At 38.0% G+C, this 15,634-nt stretch overlaps 1 protein-coding gene across 2 annotated transcripts in view; it reads left to right on the plus strand.

Moving 5' to 3' along the window:
* Positions 1 to 9,784, plus strand: part of LOC126830084 (sushi, von Willebrand factor type A, EGF and pentraxin domain-containing protein 1) — a 66,938-nt gene extending 57,154 nt beyond the window's left edge. For both annotated transcript variants that reach the window (XM_050560304.2, XM_050560320.2), the window contains 7 exons: positions 223 to 396; positions 2,174 to 2,347; positions 2,821 to 3,006; positions 4,790 to 4,975; positions 6,178 to 6,354; positions 7,554 to 7,727; positions 9,755 to 9,784. In XM_050560304.2, coding sequence (XP_050416261.2) covers positions 223 to 396; positions 2,174 to 2,347; positions 2,821 to 3,006; positions 4,790 to 4,975; positions 6,178 to 6,354; positions 7,554 to 7,727; positions 9,755 to 9,765 — 1,082 coding nt within the window. In that variant the 3' untranslated portion in view covers positions 9,766 to 9,784. The remainder of the gene's footprint in view (positions 1 to 222; positions 397 to 2,173; positions 2,348 to 2,820; positions 3,007 to 4,789; positions 4,976 to 6,177; positions 6,355 to 7,553; positions 7,728 to 9,754) is intronic.
* The last annotated feature ends 5,850 nt before the right edge of the window (positions 9,785 to 15,634 follow it).

The following is a 15,634-nucleotide window of genomic DNA, read 5'->3' on the forward strand; positions in this document are numbered from 1 at the left end:
CATTTTCATTATTTCATTATTTCATTATTTCATTTTCATTTCATTTTCATTTCATTTTCATTTCATTTTCATTTCTAATTTCATTTCATTTCATTTCATTTCATTTTCATTTCATTTTCATTCATTCCATTTTCATTTCATTTTCATTTCATTTTCATTTTCATTTCATTTTCATTTCATTTTCATTTCATTTTATTTCATTTTCAAATTTGTGTTTATTAGTGATTAATTGTGGTAAAGCACCAGTTATAAACAATACTATGCTATCTACAAACTCAACTCTGTATAAAACCGTGGTAACCTACACGTGTATACATGGTTATGATGGTACTGGTAATGGAACAGCAGTCTGCCAGAGAAACAAAACCTGGTCTCAAACCACTTTTGTTTGTACAGGTAAGTTGGAAGATTAATTAAATACCAACGTGACATTACATATTGTATCTTGTCGAATCGGGGGTAGGATGGCCGAATGGTTAGGGCGTGGGCACTGTATCATAAGGTCTCATTGAGACAACTGGCGTGGTTTCGATTCCCCGGTTGTACGTGATAAGGAGTAGGGTCGCCTGTCCAACCTCTATATATCTATATATATTCTATATATACACTGAAGACAGAAACTATTTATTTTGGTGCATGCCCCGACCCCCTGGGGCCGTGTAACACCCACTTTTTTAATATTTAGTCTATAGATTTTGCAAAACAAACCCAACGCCTAGCTTTGTTTGCCTCTTGTCACAATAGTCATTGCGGTCATTTCATATTTCATTCTCTTCATTTTAAAAAGTACCAATATCAATCAAAGCAGAAATGTCGACGTATATTGCAACGTTAGCGATGCTCTTGTTGAAAAGATAAATAAAATACGGATCTTAATAAAAAATATACTACTGGAAAGTATGTTTATTGCTTGCTACAATATGTAAATTATTTTCTGGCACATTTATATTTACATGCATTGAAAAAAAAAAAAATTTGAATGGCATTAATAAGAAAGGTGCGGGACGGAGAGGGTATTTAACGTCAAAATACGGGCCATAACACGAAATACAAGATATCGGGATGTAAAACATTAAAAAGGTCCAGATACCTTTTCAAAATTGTAAAATATTTTCTGACATATTCGTATTTTCGTACCTCGTTTAAGTTGATATAATTTGGATCGTCTGAACTCTATTTAGTGAGTGGGTGTTCTAAAAAAAATTGTATCCTTATATTAAAATGCAATTAAATTAAACATAAAAAATTTACAAATCTGATATGACAAATGTCTGAATTGTGAAACAAATACTGATTTTAAGATACTAATTTTAATTTTAGTGTACAAATGTCGAAATACCATAACTAATGAAGAAAACAAAATTAAGGGCTATAGCTTAAGAACTAAGAATTAAGGACTATGGGTTGGATGGCCCAATGGTTAGCACGTGTGTGCTGTATCATAAAGCCTGTCATTGAGTCAACTGGCGTGGTTTCGAATCCCCGGTTGTACGTGACAAGGAGTAGGGTCGCCTGTCCAATTTCGTGGGTTTTCTCCGGGTCCTCCGGTTTCCTCCCACTGCTAAAGACCCCTACGCGCAAGCGAATTATTGAAATATAATTAAACCATATTATGTTAGTCCCGAAATGACCTAGTTTGTGTCGAGTGGACGTTAAACCCCATTTCTCTCTCTCTCTCTTAAGAATTAAGAACACTGAATAAAGAGCTGTTTGGTCTTCCATATAACACACATCTAATAAACACCAACCACTGTAAGATGCATCTAATAAACACCAACCACTATAACATAAATCTAATAAACACCCACCACTATAACACACATCTAATAAATAACAACCGCCAAAAGATGCATATAATAAATACCAACCATTATAACATACATCTAATAAACAGCGACCACAATAACACACATCTAATAACACCGACCACTATAACACACATCCCATAAACACCAACCGCTATAACACCAACCACTATAACATACATCTAATACACACCAACCGCTATAACATACATTTAATAACCATCTTCCATAATACAGCCTCGCTTATGCAGCACATCTCTCTATGATAATAAAAACGTTATTGGCCGACTACAGCGCCATTCATCTTCCTTCAATATGTTCTGAACGACTGGTTTTAATTTTGCCATATTTTTTTTTTCACAAATCAGTGACAAAGTGTGGAATACCGGAAGCACATGCTGATTCTGTTCTGATTATGGACCACTCAAAAAACGGGACAGAAGCTAGATATGAATGTAAAAAAGGATATAAGCAAATAGGCGGAAGCAATAAAATATTTTGTTTGAGAGCTATTTGGAGTACAGCCAAACCAATCTGTGAAGGTAAGTGTTCTGCAAGCATATCCCCAAATTCCACTAGGTGCAGCATAGTTAAAAATCAGTTACGGTAACGCTAGTGTGCCTTCCAAATTGTCTGTCATAGCACACCTCTGCCTTAGGCTGCTTACTGCAGAAAAGTAGCCCCCATTTATTATTTCTTTCTGTCGGGACACTGTTTATAATTATGTAAAGAAAAGGACGACACATTATAACCTATTTTATTAAATACTCCCTTTATAATATGTAATATAACAATGTGTTATTCTGTTTAAACACCAAATAATGTGTACTTATTCCTCGAGAAAAAAAAAACACCCTATTAAATTCGAACTTTATTCTCTTGAAAGTTGTACTTTATTCTTTTAATAAAAAAACAAAAAAAAAACCTTTGTGTATTTTATTTTAGAGAAAAATCCTTAAATTTGTACTTTATTCTCAAGACAAAAACTTTAAATGCGCACTTTATTTTGTTATAGTTATTGATTGCGGAAAGGCTCCTCTTGCCCCCGGGAATAGTACAACAGCTAAACAAGCTTCAACTACAACTTATGGCGCCACTGTCATATTTAAATGTAAACCAGGATACTTCAAAACGTCTGGTGTGTATGGATCAAGCTGTCAATTAAATGGTACCTGGGCAGCACCCACTCTTGTCTGTAAAGGTAGGGTCAGTTATTATACAACTTTATAATATTGAATATTTCGTTGAATGATTATGTGAGAAGACCCTTGCTCTCTAACGTGGAGGTCTCGGCGTAATCTCAGTGTAGAAACAATTAATCGAGTAATGCCCTTTGTGTCCTCTTGTCAGGTACAAAGTTCCGGGGTGGTTACCTCTTGTCAATGATGCAGGACGGAGGGCCTGACAAGGACAGCTGTCTAGTCCTTCGGATGAGACGAAAAACCGAGGTCCCGTGTATATATTGGAATGCACGTAAAAGACCCCCTGGCAGTTGGAATTCTATATAAGAGTAGGCGATAGTGCCGCTGCCCGGGCAAAATTTCCCTCATAGCACACTTTATGGCGTATGCCCGTCTTTATTAGCCCAGTATAGGAGCAGAACAGTAGGACGTTAAACCCCATTTCATGTCAGGTACAAAGCTATGGAAGGGTATCGCTGCCAATATTAAATGCTCTGCTAAAATGTCTTCTTCGTTGATTATTTTTAAAAAGTACAGTGCCCTAATACCAGTAATAAGGTCAAAATACCTTTAAAGCTGAACTCCGGTTACAAAAATACCGAAATAATTAAATAAAAAAGTTAACGCCCCCAAGCCGCCATACTTGTTTCCAATTTATGAAATAAATATGGCGGACATGGAGGTTTATGACCTGGAAAGGTTAGCCGATCTGACTTCCAGTTTGTTTCTTGTCAGCCAGCTGTACACATCCGGTTTTATTCTCTACACACGCTTCACGGATTGCTCAATTATTTTTTGCCAACAGTATACCAAATTATTGAAGATTGCAAAATGTCTGATCAAGTAAGCCTGTAAATAATTATATGAACTGCGTCTACTACTATATAGCCTAAGCTTTACTCTAAAACAAAAGATGCAAAAAGATGCCTTACCCCAACCTGAAATTTTCAACCAAAACAAATCACACTATTGTCTTCTTCATATTATTATTATTATTGCCACGTCTTCTTGTGAATATCTTACACATACATGTATATGTAAATCACCAAAAAAGTTATCGCAGCACAATGTCCAGTGTAATTATAACTAATACTATGCAATAAACAGATAGTTTAGATTAGATTTTCACAGGTCGCCATGTTAGTTGTTGTGTTATTGTTATTTCATAAATTAAAAACAAGTATGGTGGCTTCTGGGCGTTAACTTTTTTTTATTTAATTATTTCGGTATTTTTGTAAGCGGAGTTCAGCTTTAAGGCAAAAGATAAACATAAAACGTCAAAAGTAATGTGCCAAATAACAAAAACGTTTTATTGGAAAATGCTGGTTTTTTCACGTGTCAACATTCTACATTTCTCTCATTACATTTTAAATTTGTGCTCTGTCGCAAACTTTGGCCTTAGAGGTATTTTGACTTTATCATTACCGATATTAGGGCTTTGTAAATTGTACCTTTTTATACATATAACCAATCGAAAATACATTTTAGCAGAGCATTTAATATTGGCAGCGATACCCTTTCATAGCTTTGTACCTGACATGAAATGAAATGAAATGGGGTTTAAGGTCCTACTGGTCTATTATTTGGCAGTAGGGTGTATATATTAGTCATGAGCAAAACGCTATAGAGCAAGGAAACGAAATCGTGGAGGTTAAAGAGTAGGTGAAATGACCGTTGTCTGATCAAACTCGGTCAACTTTTCGTTCATTGCGTATGTATCCGCAATACAAATAACTGTAACTCAAACAAATACTTTAGATTTTCCATTTCTATTTCCGACGTCATTTCCTGTATTTCTTTCAGAGAACGTCAATTACTGCAGCCTCGCCAGCGTGGTCAGGTTTCACAATTCTCGGCCCTTCATAACTACTGGAAAACTTGGCGATAAAGTTACTTATGTCTGTGAAATCGGCCATGACATGGTAGGAAAGGGAGTCTCTGAATGTGTAGTGTCCGGGAACTGGACAGACCCACAGACAAAGTGTATACGTAAGACGTTTATAATTAATTCCATTTTATAAAATCATTGATTGGTCTGGCAAGTAAAACTTGAACGAAGAATCGAGGTCCCATGTGCACATTGGCGTGCACAGAAAAGAACCCTTGACAGTTGGAATTCGATATAAGAGTAGGCCATATTGGCGCTGACCGGCTAATATTAACCTCATATCACACTGTATGGCGTATACCCGTTTTTATTAGCCCAGTCGGTGCAGAAAATATGGACGTTAAACCCCCGTTTGATTTCATATATTACGATACAACTAGTGTACAATACGTCCAATGCCTTCGACAAAACCGAAGGGAGATCAGCGAATGTATTGTTGTGGTCGGGATAATGATGGATGATGACTTGACTTGTTTCATAAGATTTATCTCCCATTTTGTATTAATACATCAGCCAGTGAGGTAATATCATTTCTGCCTTCTTTAATTCAGATATCCTCTCACAGTCTCACACAACAACTTTTGGTCTTCGAAGGAATTATTAGTGATCAGAAATTCGGCCGTGTATCTGTTATCACTCGTCGCTTCAGTCAGTTATTTAGAGCGGTGACTCGTGTTTTCCTTTGACTTTAGTCACTTCCGATACGGGAAACCTGTATTACTCAGCTATCGAAGCAATGATCTCTGTGTTAAAAGTATATTTGGAATGTGTTTAACCAGCTCTAACACATATGTGATAATGACTGGCACCAATATTGTCCTTTAAGCTCGGTGATGGACTTGATCTCGATTCGCCGTTGGATTTGAATTCAGCTCGTCAATGGATTTCATGTACAGGTCGCCATTGGATTTGAATTCGGCTCGCCATTGGATTTGAATTCGGCTTGCCAATGAATTTGAATTCGGCTGGCCAATGAATTGGAATTCGGCTCGCCAATGAATGGGAATTCGGCTCGCCAATGAATGGGAATTCGGCTCGCCAATGAATTGGAATTGGCTCGCCAATGAATTGGAATTCAGGCCATGAATGGATTGAATCGGGCCCGTCAATGAATTTCAAGTACGGGTTACCATTGGATTTGAATTCGGCTCGCCAATGGATTGGAATTTGGCTCGCCAATGGATTGGAATTTAGCTCGCCAATGAATTGGAATTCGGGTCGTCAATGAATTGGAATTAGGCTCGCCAATGAATTGGAATTCAGTTTCCAAACATAACAAGTTTTAATGTTTATTTTTGTTTAGCTGTCGACTGTGGTATACCATACGTTCCACCCGGTGCTAACGTCACCTACAATAAAACAGTATTACGGTCTAGTGCTCAATTTGTATGTGGTAAAGAATATGCAATGAGGGGTTTAAATGTTATAATATGTTCAGCCAATGGTCAATGGACACGTGGACCTATATGTATTAAAAAGGGTATGTATCTGCTACTTTATATATTACCGTGCACCAATCTTTAGAAACAGTCGATAAATAGATAAACCAAACATTCGAAAAGGTTGAAAATGACGTATTCTGAAATGAACCAACAAATGCTCTATCCATTTAGGGCAACCAGCATTTTAGCTAAGTAAGATCATTCAAAATGTATGGAACTAGTACTTTAGCCTTGTGAAGCATTCGAATGTATGCAACCAGTACTATAGCCTTGTGAAGCATTCGAAATGTATGCAACCAGTACTTTAGCCTTTTGAAGCATTCGAAATGTATGCAACCAGTTCTTTAATTATGTGAAGCTTTCTAAAAATCTGTGTACCTAGTGCTCTGGACCATGCAAGTGTAGCATATTAAAATATACCTAACCAAATGTAGCGATCATACAGTGTGTATCCAATACATCAATGTATCGATCATAACGTATGTATCCATTACATCAAATATAAAATGAACATGCAGGCACAAATATAAAATTTTTCTTGAACAAGGAGCGATTGGGTTATTGCATACGAAACTAATGAAAAGTATTATTGAACACGAACCTAATAAAAATTATTATTGTTGCATACGAAACTAATAAAAGTATAATTATATACAAAGCTAACCAAAATTATTATTGTTGCATACGAACCTATAAAAAGTATTATTGTTACATACGAAACTAAAAGTACTATTGTTGCATATGAAACTAATAAAAGGTATTATTACATGTGAAACTAATAAAAGGTATTATAACTAATAAAAGGTATTATTACATGTGAAACTAATAAAAGGTATTATTACACACGATATTATTTCTCACGAAATAAATAAGATATTATTACACACGAAATTAATAAAAGGTAGTATTACACGCGAAACCAATAAAAAGTATTATTGCATACGAAACTAATAAAAAGTATTTTTACATACGAAACTAATACGAAATAAAAAAAAGTATTAGTGCATACGCAACTAAAAAAAAGTACCATTGCATTCAAAACTAACAAAAAAGGTATTATTACACACGAAACTAATAAAAAGTATATTACATACGACACTAATACAGTTATTGCATACGAAAGTAGTAAAATATATTATTACATACGAAACTAATAAAGAGTATTATTGCATACAAAACTAGAAAGTTAGAAAAAAATGTATTTTTAATCTATTTTTGCTTCTCTTTTTGCCTTCAGTTTCTGGTTGTGGGCCTCCTCCATACTATCCCTTAAAGAGACCATTAACACCCAGATCGACAGCTGAAGGGTCCAGGGCATTCTACCGATGCGTGGCGGGCTATCAACCGTCTGGTAGTGCGATTTCTATTTGTTTGTCAGGCACATGGTCAAAACCACCAGTCATTTGTACAGGTAATTACCCAATGGTAACGGTTATCTTGATTTCACCTTATCTTAGTAATTTGTATCCAATTTTGATCAATCAATGTCTAACTTTGTGGGTTTTCACAACGAATCAGCTGGTTTCCTCCCACTTAAAAAAACCTATGCGCAAACGAATTATTGAAATATAATTATAAGTATGTCAAATGTTAGTCGGGAAGGGACAGTTTGTGATGATTGGTCGTTCAACCCCATTTCTGTCTGGCACGGGACAACGTAGTCTTTCGTAGGGGTGGGGGCGAGTGGTTCATTGGGTCAAGTGGTGTGGTTTCGATTCCCCATTTGTACGTGACAAGGGTTACGGTCGCATTTCCAGTTTCGTGGGTTTTCTCTGGGTTCTCCCTTTACCTCTCACTGCTTAAGATCTCTGAGCAAGCAAATTAGTGAAATAAAAATTTAATATGTTAGTCCCGAATTAACTAGTTTGTGTCGAGGGGCGTTAAATCCCATTTCTCGTTAGTAGTCCTAAAATAATAAAGTTTAGTGCCCTAACCCTAGAAACTGCCCAGAAAACGCTAGTTAACATTAAGTCGAGCAGCCCAGCTAACCCTAACATATACCACAATATGTCAAACTGCGACACCAACCCAGCGAACCCTACGAGGGGATTTTGATAAGTAGTGAGTCTAACACAGAAAGAAACAAGAAATTCAAATCAAATGCATTTATTTTTCAACATAGTCGTCTTTCAATGTAATACACTTCTGCCATCGGTTTTGCAGAGCCTTTATTCCAGTTCTGTAGAAGTCTTTGTCTTGGGTGTGTAGAAAATCATCCACAGCGGCAATGACGTCATCGTCAGACGGGAAATGCCTAGCGAAAAGACATTTCTTCAGAGCGGGAAACAGAAGTCTGACGGAGCTAAATCTGGAGAGTAGGGTGGATGCTGAAGAAGTTGGAAACCACAGTCATGGATTGCTGACATGGCAACAGCTGATTTGTGCACTGGCGCATTGTCCTGGTGGAAAATCACACCTTTGGTCAGCTTTCTTTTGGTCTTAATTTCTTGCCTCAACTGCCTTATAAGTGCTGCATAGTATCTGCCGTTAATTGTTTGGCCGTTTTGGAGGTAATCCACCATGAGAACACCCTCAGAATCCCAGAATACTGAGGCCATCACCTTTCCTGCCGATGAAACAGTCTTTGCCTTCTTTGTGGTCGGCGACGTCACATGTTTCCACTGTTTTGACTGCTCTTTTGTTTCTGGCTGAAAGTGGTTGACCCAAGTTTCATCCATAGTAACAATTTATTTTAGGAAGCGGTCAGGATCGGTTTCAAATAAGGCTAGATTCTCTTTTGACATGATGTGTCGTGAACGCTTTTGATCAGGCGTCAAAAGCTTTGGCACCAACCGTGCTGAAACCTTTGTCATTTCCAAAGTTTCAGTGATAATAGAATGAACTCTCTCCTGGCCCATACCAACTACCCCAGCTATGAATCGTTCAATAACTCGCCGGTCATTCATTATCAGATCATGGATTTTTTGTACCATTTCAGGTGTTGACACAGTTTTTAATCGACCAGGGCATGGTTCGTCTTCAGTGCTGTCTCGGCCACGCTTGAATTCAGCTGACCACCTTTTAATTGTGGCATATAAAGGAGCATCATCTCATAATGTCTCAACCATATCATCATGTATGGCTTTCGGCATTAGACCCTTTTTATGCAGATACTTAATCCCAGCTCTCGCCTCGATATGGTCCAATTTCTGATAACAACAGACCCTACTTAATTGTTATGACCTGTCACAACCAAACAGTTTAACCGAATGTGATGAAAGTTTGTGACAGAGCCCGAGGAACATAATAGTGCGCGTGCAAAACGTGGTATCATTGTGTTACAGGGTTTTCCAATCGAGGTTCACTACTTATCAATCACCCCTCGTAGTTATACCACAATACGTCAGGCTGCCCAGCTAACGAACAAATACAATAATAAGTGAGTGGAAGTTAAACCCCATCTATTACTAATGAAAATATATTTTTTTTATTTTTCAGCGTTGGGTTGAAATAAATTTATCCAAGTTCTGCTCTTTGTTGTATTTTTATCTGGGAGAGGACACCTAACAAGAGCAAAAGTCGTTAATCGTCTAAGCGAGAAGAAAACCCGAGGTCCCGCGTACACATTGGCGTGCACGTAAAATAACCCTTGACAGTAAGAGTAGGCCATAGCGCTGCTGCCTGTCTAAATTTCTCTCATAGCAGCACACTGCATGGCATATGCCCGTCTTCATTGCCCCGTTGGCGCAGAACAGTAGGACGTTATTCTCCATTTTATTTTATAACACATGGCATGGCGCACGCCCTTCTCCAACGTGGTTGGTGCAAATGAGACGTTAATTTTCATTTCAAATAAATTTCCATCCCTCATGTACACAATAACAGTTTAAAAAATCAAAGATCCCTATGTGCGCCCTTGGGAAACAGATGAGACATCTACTTTATTTTCAAAGAATAGTAAGAGGGTATTATAAAGCTTTCAATCCAGTCCTATGTCATGTTTGCGAACCCCGACTAGTAGGTGGCAAGTGGTAAGGTTTTGTGCCTAAGCGTTCCCCCCACTGCTTAAAACCTTTGGTGAGTGTACGCCCCCTCTCTCTCCGACAATGGTTGTAAACGCCGTTAAAATGAGCAGTTATAAGACGAATAAAATACCAGTAGCGTGTCGAGAGAATAGATCTTAGTGATTATTGTATTGAATTACTGATAATGACAAAAGCTACAGTGGCGAGATAACTGTTTTTTAAATCTAATTTACGGACATTTCGTGTCACTGCATTAAGTGTGAGTTCATTAGGATTTGATTCATCATGGTGCCGGTGTTCATTTGTCAGATAACAGATCGACCTTCTCGTTCTATTGCACGCTATTGTCACCCAACACTTAGCTCGAGTGGCCTTTATTTCGAACGAGGGCCGAGGTAGCGCAGTGTGTAAGCCGCTGGCTCGATAACCAGGGGTTTCGGGTTCGCTCCCGGTGTTGGCGGGGTTCTCCCTTGTCAGTGGAGTAGGGCGGATGGACAAGGAAGTAGTGACTAGTCGTTCGGGTGGAACGAAAACCAAATGTCCCGTGTACACATTGGCGTGCACGTAAAAGTACCACTGACCGTTGGAATTCGAAATCAGGTCGTAGTGTCGCTGTCTGAGCAAAATTACCCTCATAGCACACAGCATGGCGCATGATCAGTCCAGTCGGTGCAGACAAGTAGGACGTTAAACCATAGTAAAATCATTTCGATAAGTTAAAATTCTGTACATGCCGATAATAAAAAAATCCTCCAGTTCGGTGATATGTTGCTAAATATGTTTATCTGGATGAGCAACAATGATAGGTTCTTTCCAACAAAGATTTATAATCGAATACCAGGAAAGAAAAGCCAATTGTGTGAAATGTATCCGTGTAGACAGAATTTAATCACAGTGAAAGCCTCCAGGAAGCCAGCAACAGTCAAAGGTCACGTTTTGTAAATAACGCTAAAACTCACTTGTTGACATTGACTTGATTCAATTATATTTTACATAAAAATTTCGCTCGTGTCATATTTCTCACTCGGTTAGTCTCGAATAGCCAAGTGTGGAATCCGTGTTACAGAGGTCAGACACGTAATACGATACGAAACTAACGGTCAGGGGTCAATCGGATATTGGCAGCGATCAAATTGTGTCTTATCACGACAAAAAGACACGAATTGAAACGTTAAGTTATCAAACCCAAGTTTGTGTAGCCAAACAAAACGTAATTTATATAGAGCCAAACAAGCGTAAAATTGCATTCTATTGGTTGTGAGAATTTAGTCCTAGAAGTACTTTTCATAGAAATTAGCAAATAATGTAGCCTGGATTGATTTATTGCGTATCCAGAACGTCGGATGGAGATTGTTCACTTTTCTATTGGTCGTCTTAGAAAAAGCCATGGAACTTATTGTCAGTATAAAAATGTTTAAATCGTGTTCCACACGAGCGATTATCAAAGGCAATGTGTTCGAGATTCCTGATGGCCAATAGTATTCTCAACATGACTGCTTCTGCGCACGTCTGAACAATGTCGTCAATTTCAGATAAAAATATAGTTTGGACTTAATGGAATATTCTGACATTTTGATTACAGATTGTTTATCTAAAATCTTAAATTGTTTGACATTTCGAACATTAAGTAAAATATAAAGGAAATCGAGGTTTGAAAGTCACAAATGTTTGAAACTTTACAACTGGTTTTCTGGACGGAAAAAGAACATTTATTTGCCAATTGATAACACAAATATTATAACTGGCGTAGTGAAAGGATGTGTAATTTTTCTTTTCAGTTTACGTCATTTCCTTCAAAGGAAAAAACAGGAAACGATTTCCTTCAAGACTTACATTTCGCACCGGTGCATCCAAATTATAGCACAGGCTAGATTACGCAACAGGTACAGTCCCTCAATTGGAAAATATTGGGTAACAAATTGAAGTATTAATATACTGGCTGCTGGAAACCTTAGTTATTTACATGAAAACAAACGGGCCAGGAAAATAAGCCTAAAATACCAAAATAAATGTATCGATTCAACGTCTTCTATTAATTGAAGTACTGGCTAGTTTCAAAACTATGTTGTTATAAGCTGGAACTGTTAGTTATTTGCATAAAAACAAACGCTCCAGGAAAAACAACCTAAAATACCAAATTAAATGTATCGTTTCAGCTTATTCTATCTATTTTAGATTTGAGCAATAAAAATAACGGATGTACTTTAATAAGAAAACGCTGACAAATGGCTGCTGATCCCCTGAATAAGAGTTGATATTGGCCACCATTAGGGTGTAAATCCGCCATTTGACCCTACATCATCCCGAATCCTCATCAAATCTTTGCCGATTAATAAGTATTGATCTAACAGTAGCCATGCTAGAAAGAGAAACGGTGCCACGTATCTGTAATAATATGATCTTATTCAACCTATCTCGTCTACATTTCGTGTTGCTTGAATCAGGGAAAATGATTAAGGGTGTTTTGACCACGGATCGCTGATGAAACTGGCCATACAGAGACGTTTATGTTCATTGTATGCATGTATATAACCAAATCTCCCAAAAAATCAATATAAATAACTCTGATTTTATTGCGCTATGTAAACATTTTGGGTTTATTTTTCGTATATCTTGCTCGTGAGATGAAATTGTCTATATTTTTTTTTCTTTTTTCATCAGTTTATTTGCAATCTTTTTGTGCTGGCTTCATATACATATTAGAATTATATATTTTCTTGTGAGTTTAAGTTTAAATTTTCGCTTTATAGTCGTCCGTGTAATAAATTGTCACTAAAAAATAAAATGCAGTTTAACTTTAACGGAGTTTCCGGCGAAATCCCGTCCTAAACCACTGTCAAACGGAAGCCACGCTGAAAATCCAGAGAAACGTTCTCAAACACCGGGATGAAACCCGAGACCTACAAGTTAGTGAGCCAGTGCGTTACTCGCTGACCCTCTTCGTAATCCTCACTGATTTATGGTCAAATATTTATAACTGAAGAACACTACAACTTTAAAAGGATATTTTACGACCATTAGAAGTGATATATAACTAATTCTCCTTATTCATCTAGCTAAAACTATTATTTTGAAGGACTGTATATTTCAAATCGTAGGAGTACATTGGCTGAAAATGTCAAACTTCTTCCAGTTTCATACCATACTAATAAATCTAAAAAAAAACCCATTAAATTACGAATCCATTCGCAGATAGTACATGCTGAATGATTCGTAATGTGTGTTGTGTAATGGCCGTTTCCATGCTACTTACTGGAATGACAACTATTTTGTTGGACCAGGAACTGATCGCTGACCGCTACAGATCTTGTTGATCTTCTTGTTATTCTTCTTGGGTTGACGCTCTTCGGAAAAGCAAAGGGCTCTGTCAATTCAATTCCGATCGGCATGAAAATTGGCATGCTTCTGCATCGATTTGGTGAATTAGATTTTTGAATTTAGCAGTGGGAGGAAACCGGAGGACCCGGAGAAAACCCACGAGGTTGGACAGGCGACCCTACTCCTTGTCGCGTACAACCGGGGATTCGAAACCACACCAGTTGACTCAATGACAGACCGTATGATACAGCACGCACGTGCTAACCATTCGACCCCCCCCCCCTTACGACTAGAGGAAGATGAACGTGTGTTTAAACACAATTTAGCAAAGCCGGGGTTTGTGGCGGCTGTTTAAGACTACAGAGTGTGTTCGAAAGGATAACGACAATGTCAAAAATATTATATACAATCCTACGGGTAAATTCGGCACCATCGTTGTACATGGATTATGCAGGACACGAGCGTATGAATTCCTCAGTTGAATATGGGGTTCTCTTATAAACGTGATGCGTTCAGACAAAATTCAGTGCAAACAGGTTGACCTAATACAATGAGCGTGCGATGCTCGGCGTTTTCGCTGCCATCTTGCCTCACTACGGCTCGGTGAGCAAGTATAGAACTCATTAACTGCGAAGTTCCAGGTAGGCTATTGTCCGAGAAAGTTCCTCCGGATTTTTCATCGTGGGTTTCCACTTGTCAGGCTGAAGTGTCTGCCAAAGTGTCTGTCGGATGATACTAAAAACATGTTTCTTGTCACGAACGCTTCTCCGCTTCACAAACACGCACCACCCATTGCACGTCACGGATATACATGAAATGAAATGAAATGGGGTTTAACGTCCTGCTGTTTTGCTCCGAACTGGGCTAATGAAGACCGGCATACGCCATACAGTATACTATGAGGGAAATTTTGACCGGGCAGCGGCACTGCGGCCTATTCTTATATTGAATCCAACTTTCAAGGGATCTTTTACGTACACACCAATGTGTACACAGGACCTCGGTTTTTCGTCCCATCGGAACGACTAGACAACTGTCCTTGTCAGGCCCTCCGTCCTTCATCAAGTTCATCCAGATTTTCCGGCGTGGTTCCCTCTTGTCAGTGATGCAGGACAGAGGGCCTGACAAGGACAGCTGTCTAGTCCTTCGGATGAGACGAAAAACCGAGGTCCCGTGTATACATTGAAATGCACGTAAAAGATCCCTTGGCATCTGGAATTCGATATAAGAGTAGGCGATAGTGCCGCTGCCCGGGCAAAATTTCCCTCATAGCACACTGTATGGCGTATGCCCGTCTTCATCAGCCCAGCATAGGAGCAGAACAGTAGGACGTTAAACCCCATTTCATTTCCGTCCTTCATCACTTACAAGGGGCAACCACCGCCGGAAAATCTGGATGAACTTTCTCGGCCAATGCAGGGATCGAACACCCGACCTCCAGGCTAGTGAGCCAACGTCTTATCCACTTACCCACCGTGACCTACAGATATACATGGTAATTAAATAAGTTATCCTTGTCCAAGTTAGCGAGGACCTCTTTTTTTCGGTTAAATTTTTATTGGTATCAGTAAAATCAAAATGTTAGTCGGCATATTAATCTTCCTGAAACCTTGAAATAAATAATCGCTAAATAGGATTTTTGAGCATTTTAAAAATAAAAATAAAACTCATGGTCATCTTTTTTTGTGTGATTTTCTTTAAGCGTGGTTTGTATTTTATTTTGTTGTTGGTGGTGGTTTTTGTATAAAAGACACGTTATAAAAGAACCAACTCTGCCTATTTCAGTTTTTCTGGCTCCAAATGTTACATAAATTATTTAGATATGCGTTAACATAATTAACCCACTGGCTCCGATTTTATGTATATTAGAACACCACTACCGTTTAACAAAAATGGTACAATAATATTTATCACCCAATAATACATTCTACAGTAGATATTGCTTGTGTGATAAATTTCATAATCTACTGCGATATCTCAATCAAAAAGGAACTACTTTTTTTTTATTTTCAAAGAACAGTTCATTTTTTATTAA

The sequence above is a fragment of the Patella vulgata genome, chromosome 8 (genome assembly GCF_932274485.2).
Source record: "Patella vulgata chromosome 8, xgPatVulg1.2, whole genome shotgun sequence".
In the NCBI taxonomy this organism is placed as follows: Eukaryota; Metazoa; Mollusca; class Gastropoda; family Patellidae; genus Patella; species Patella vulgata.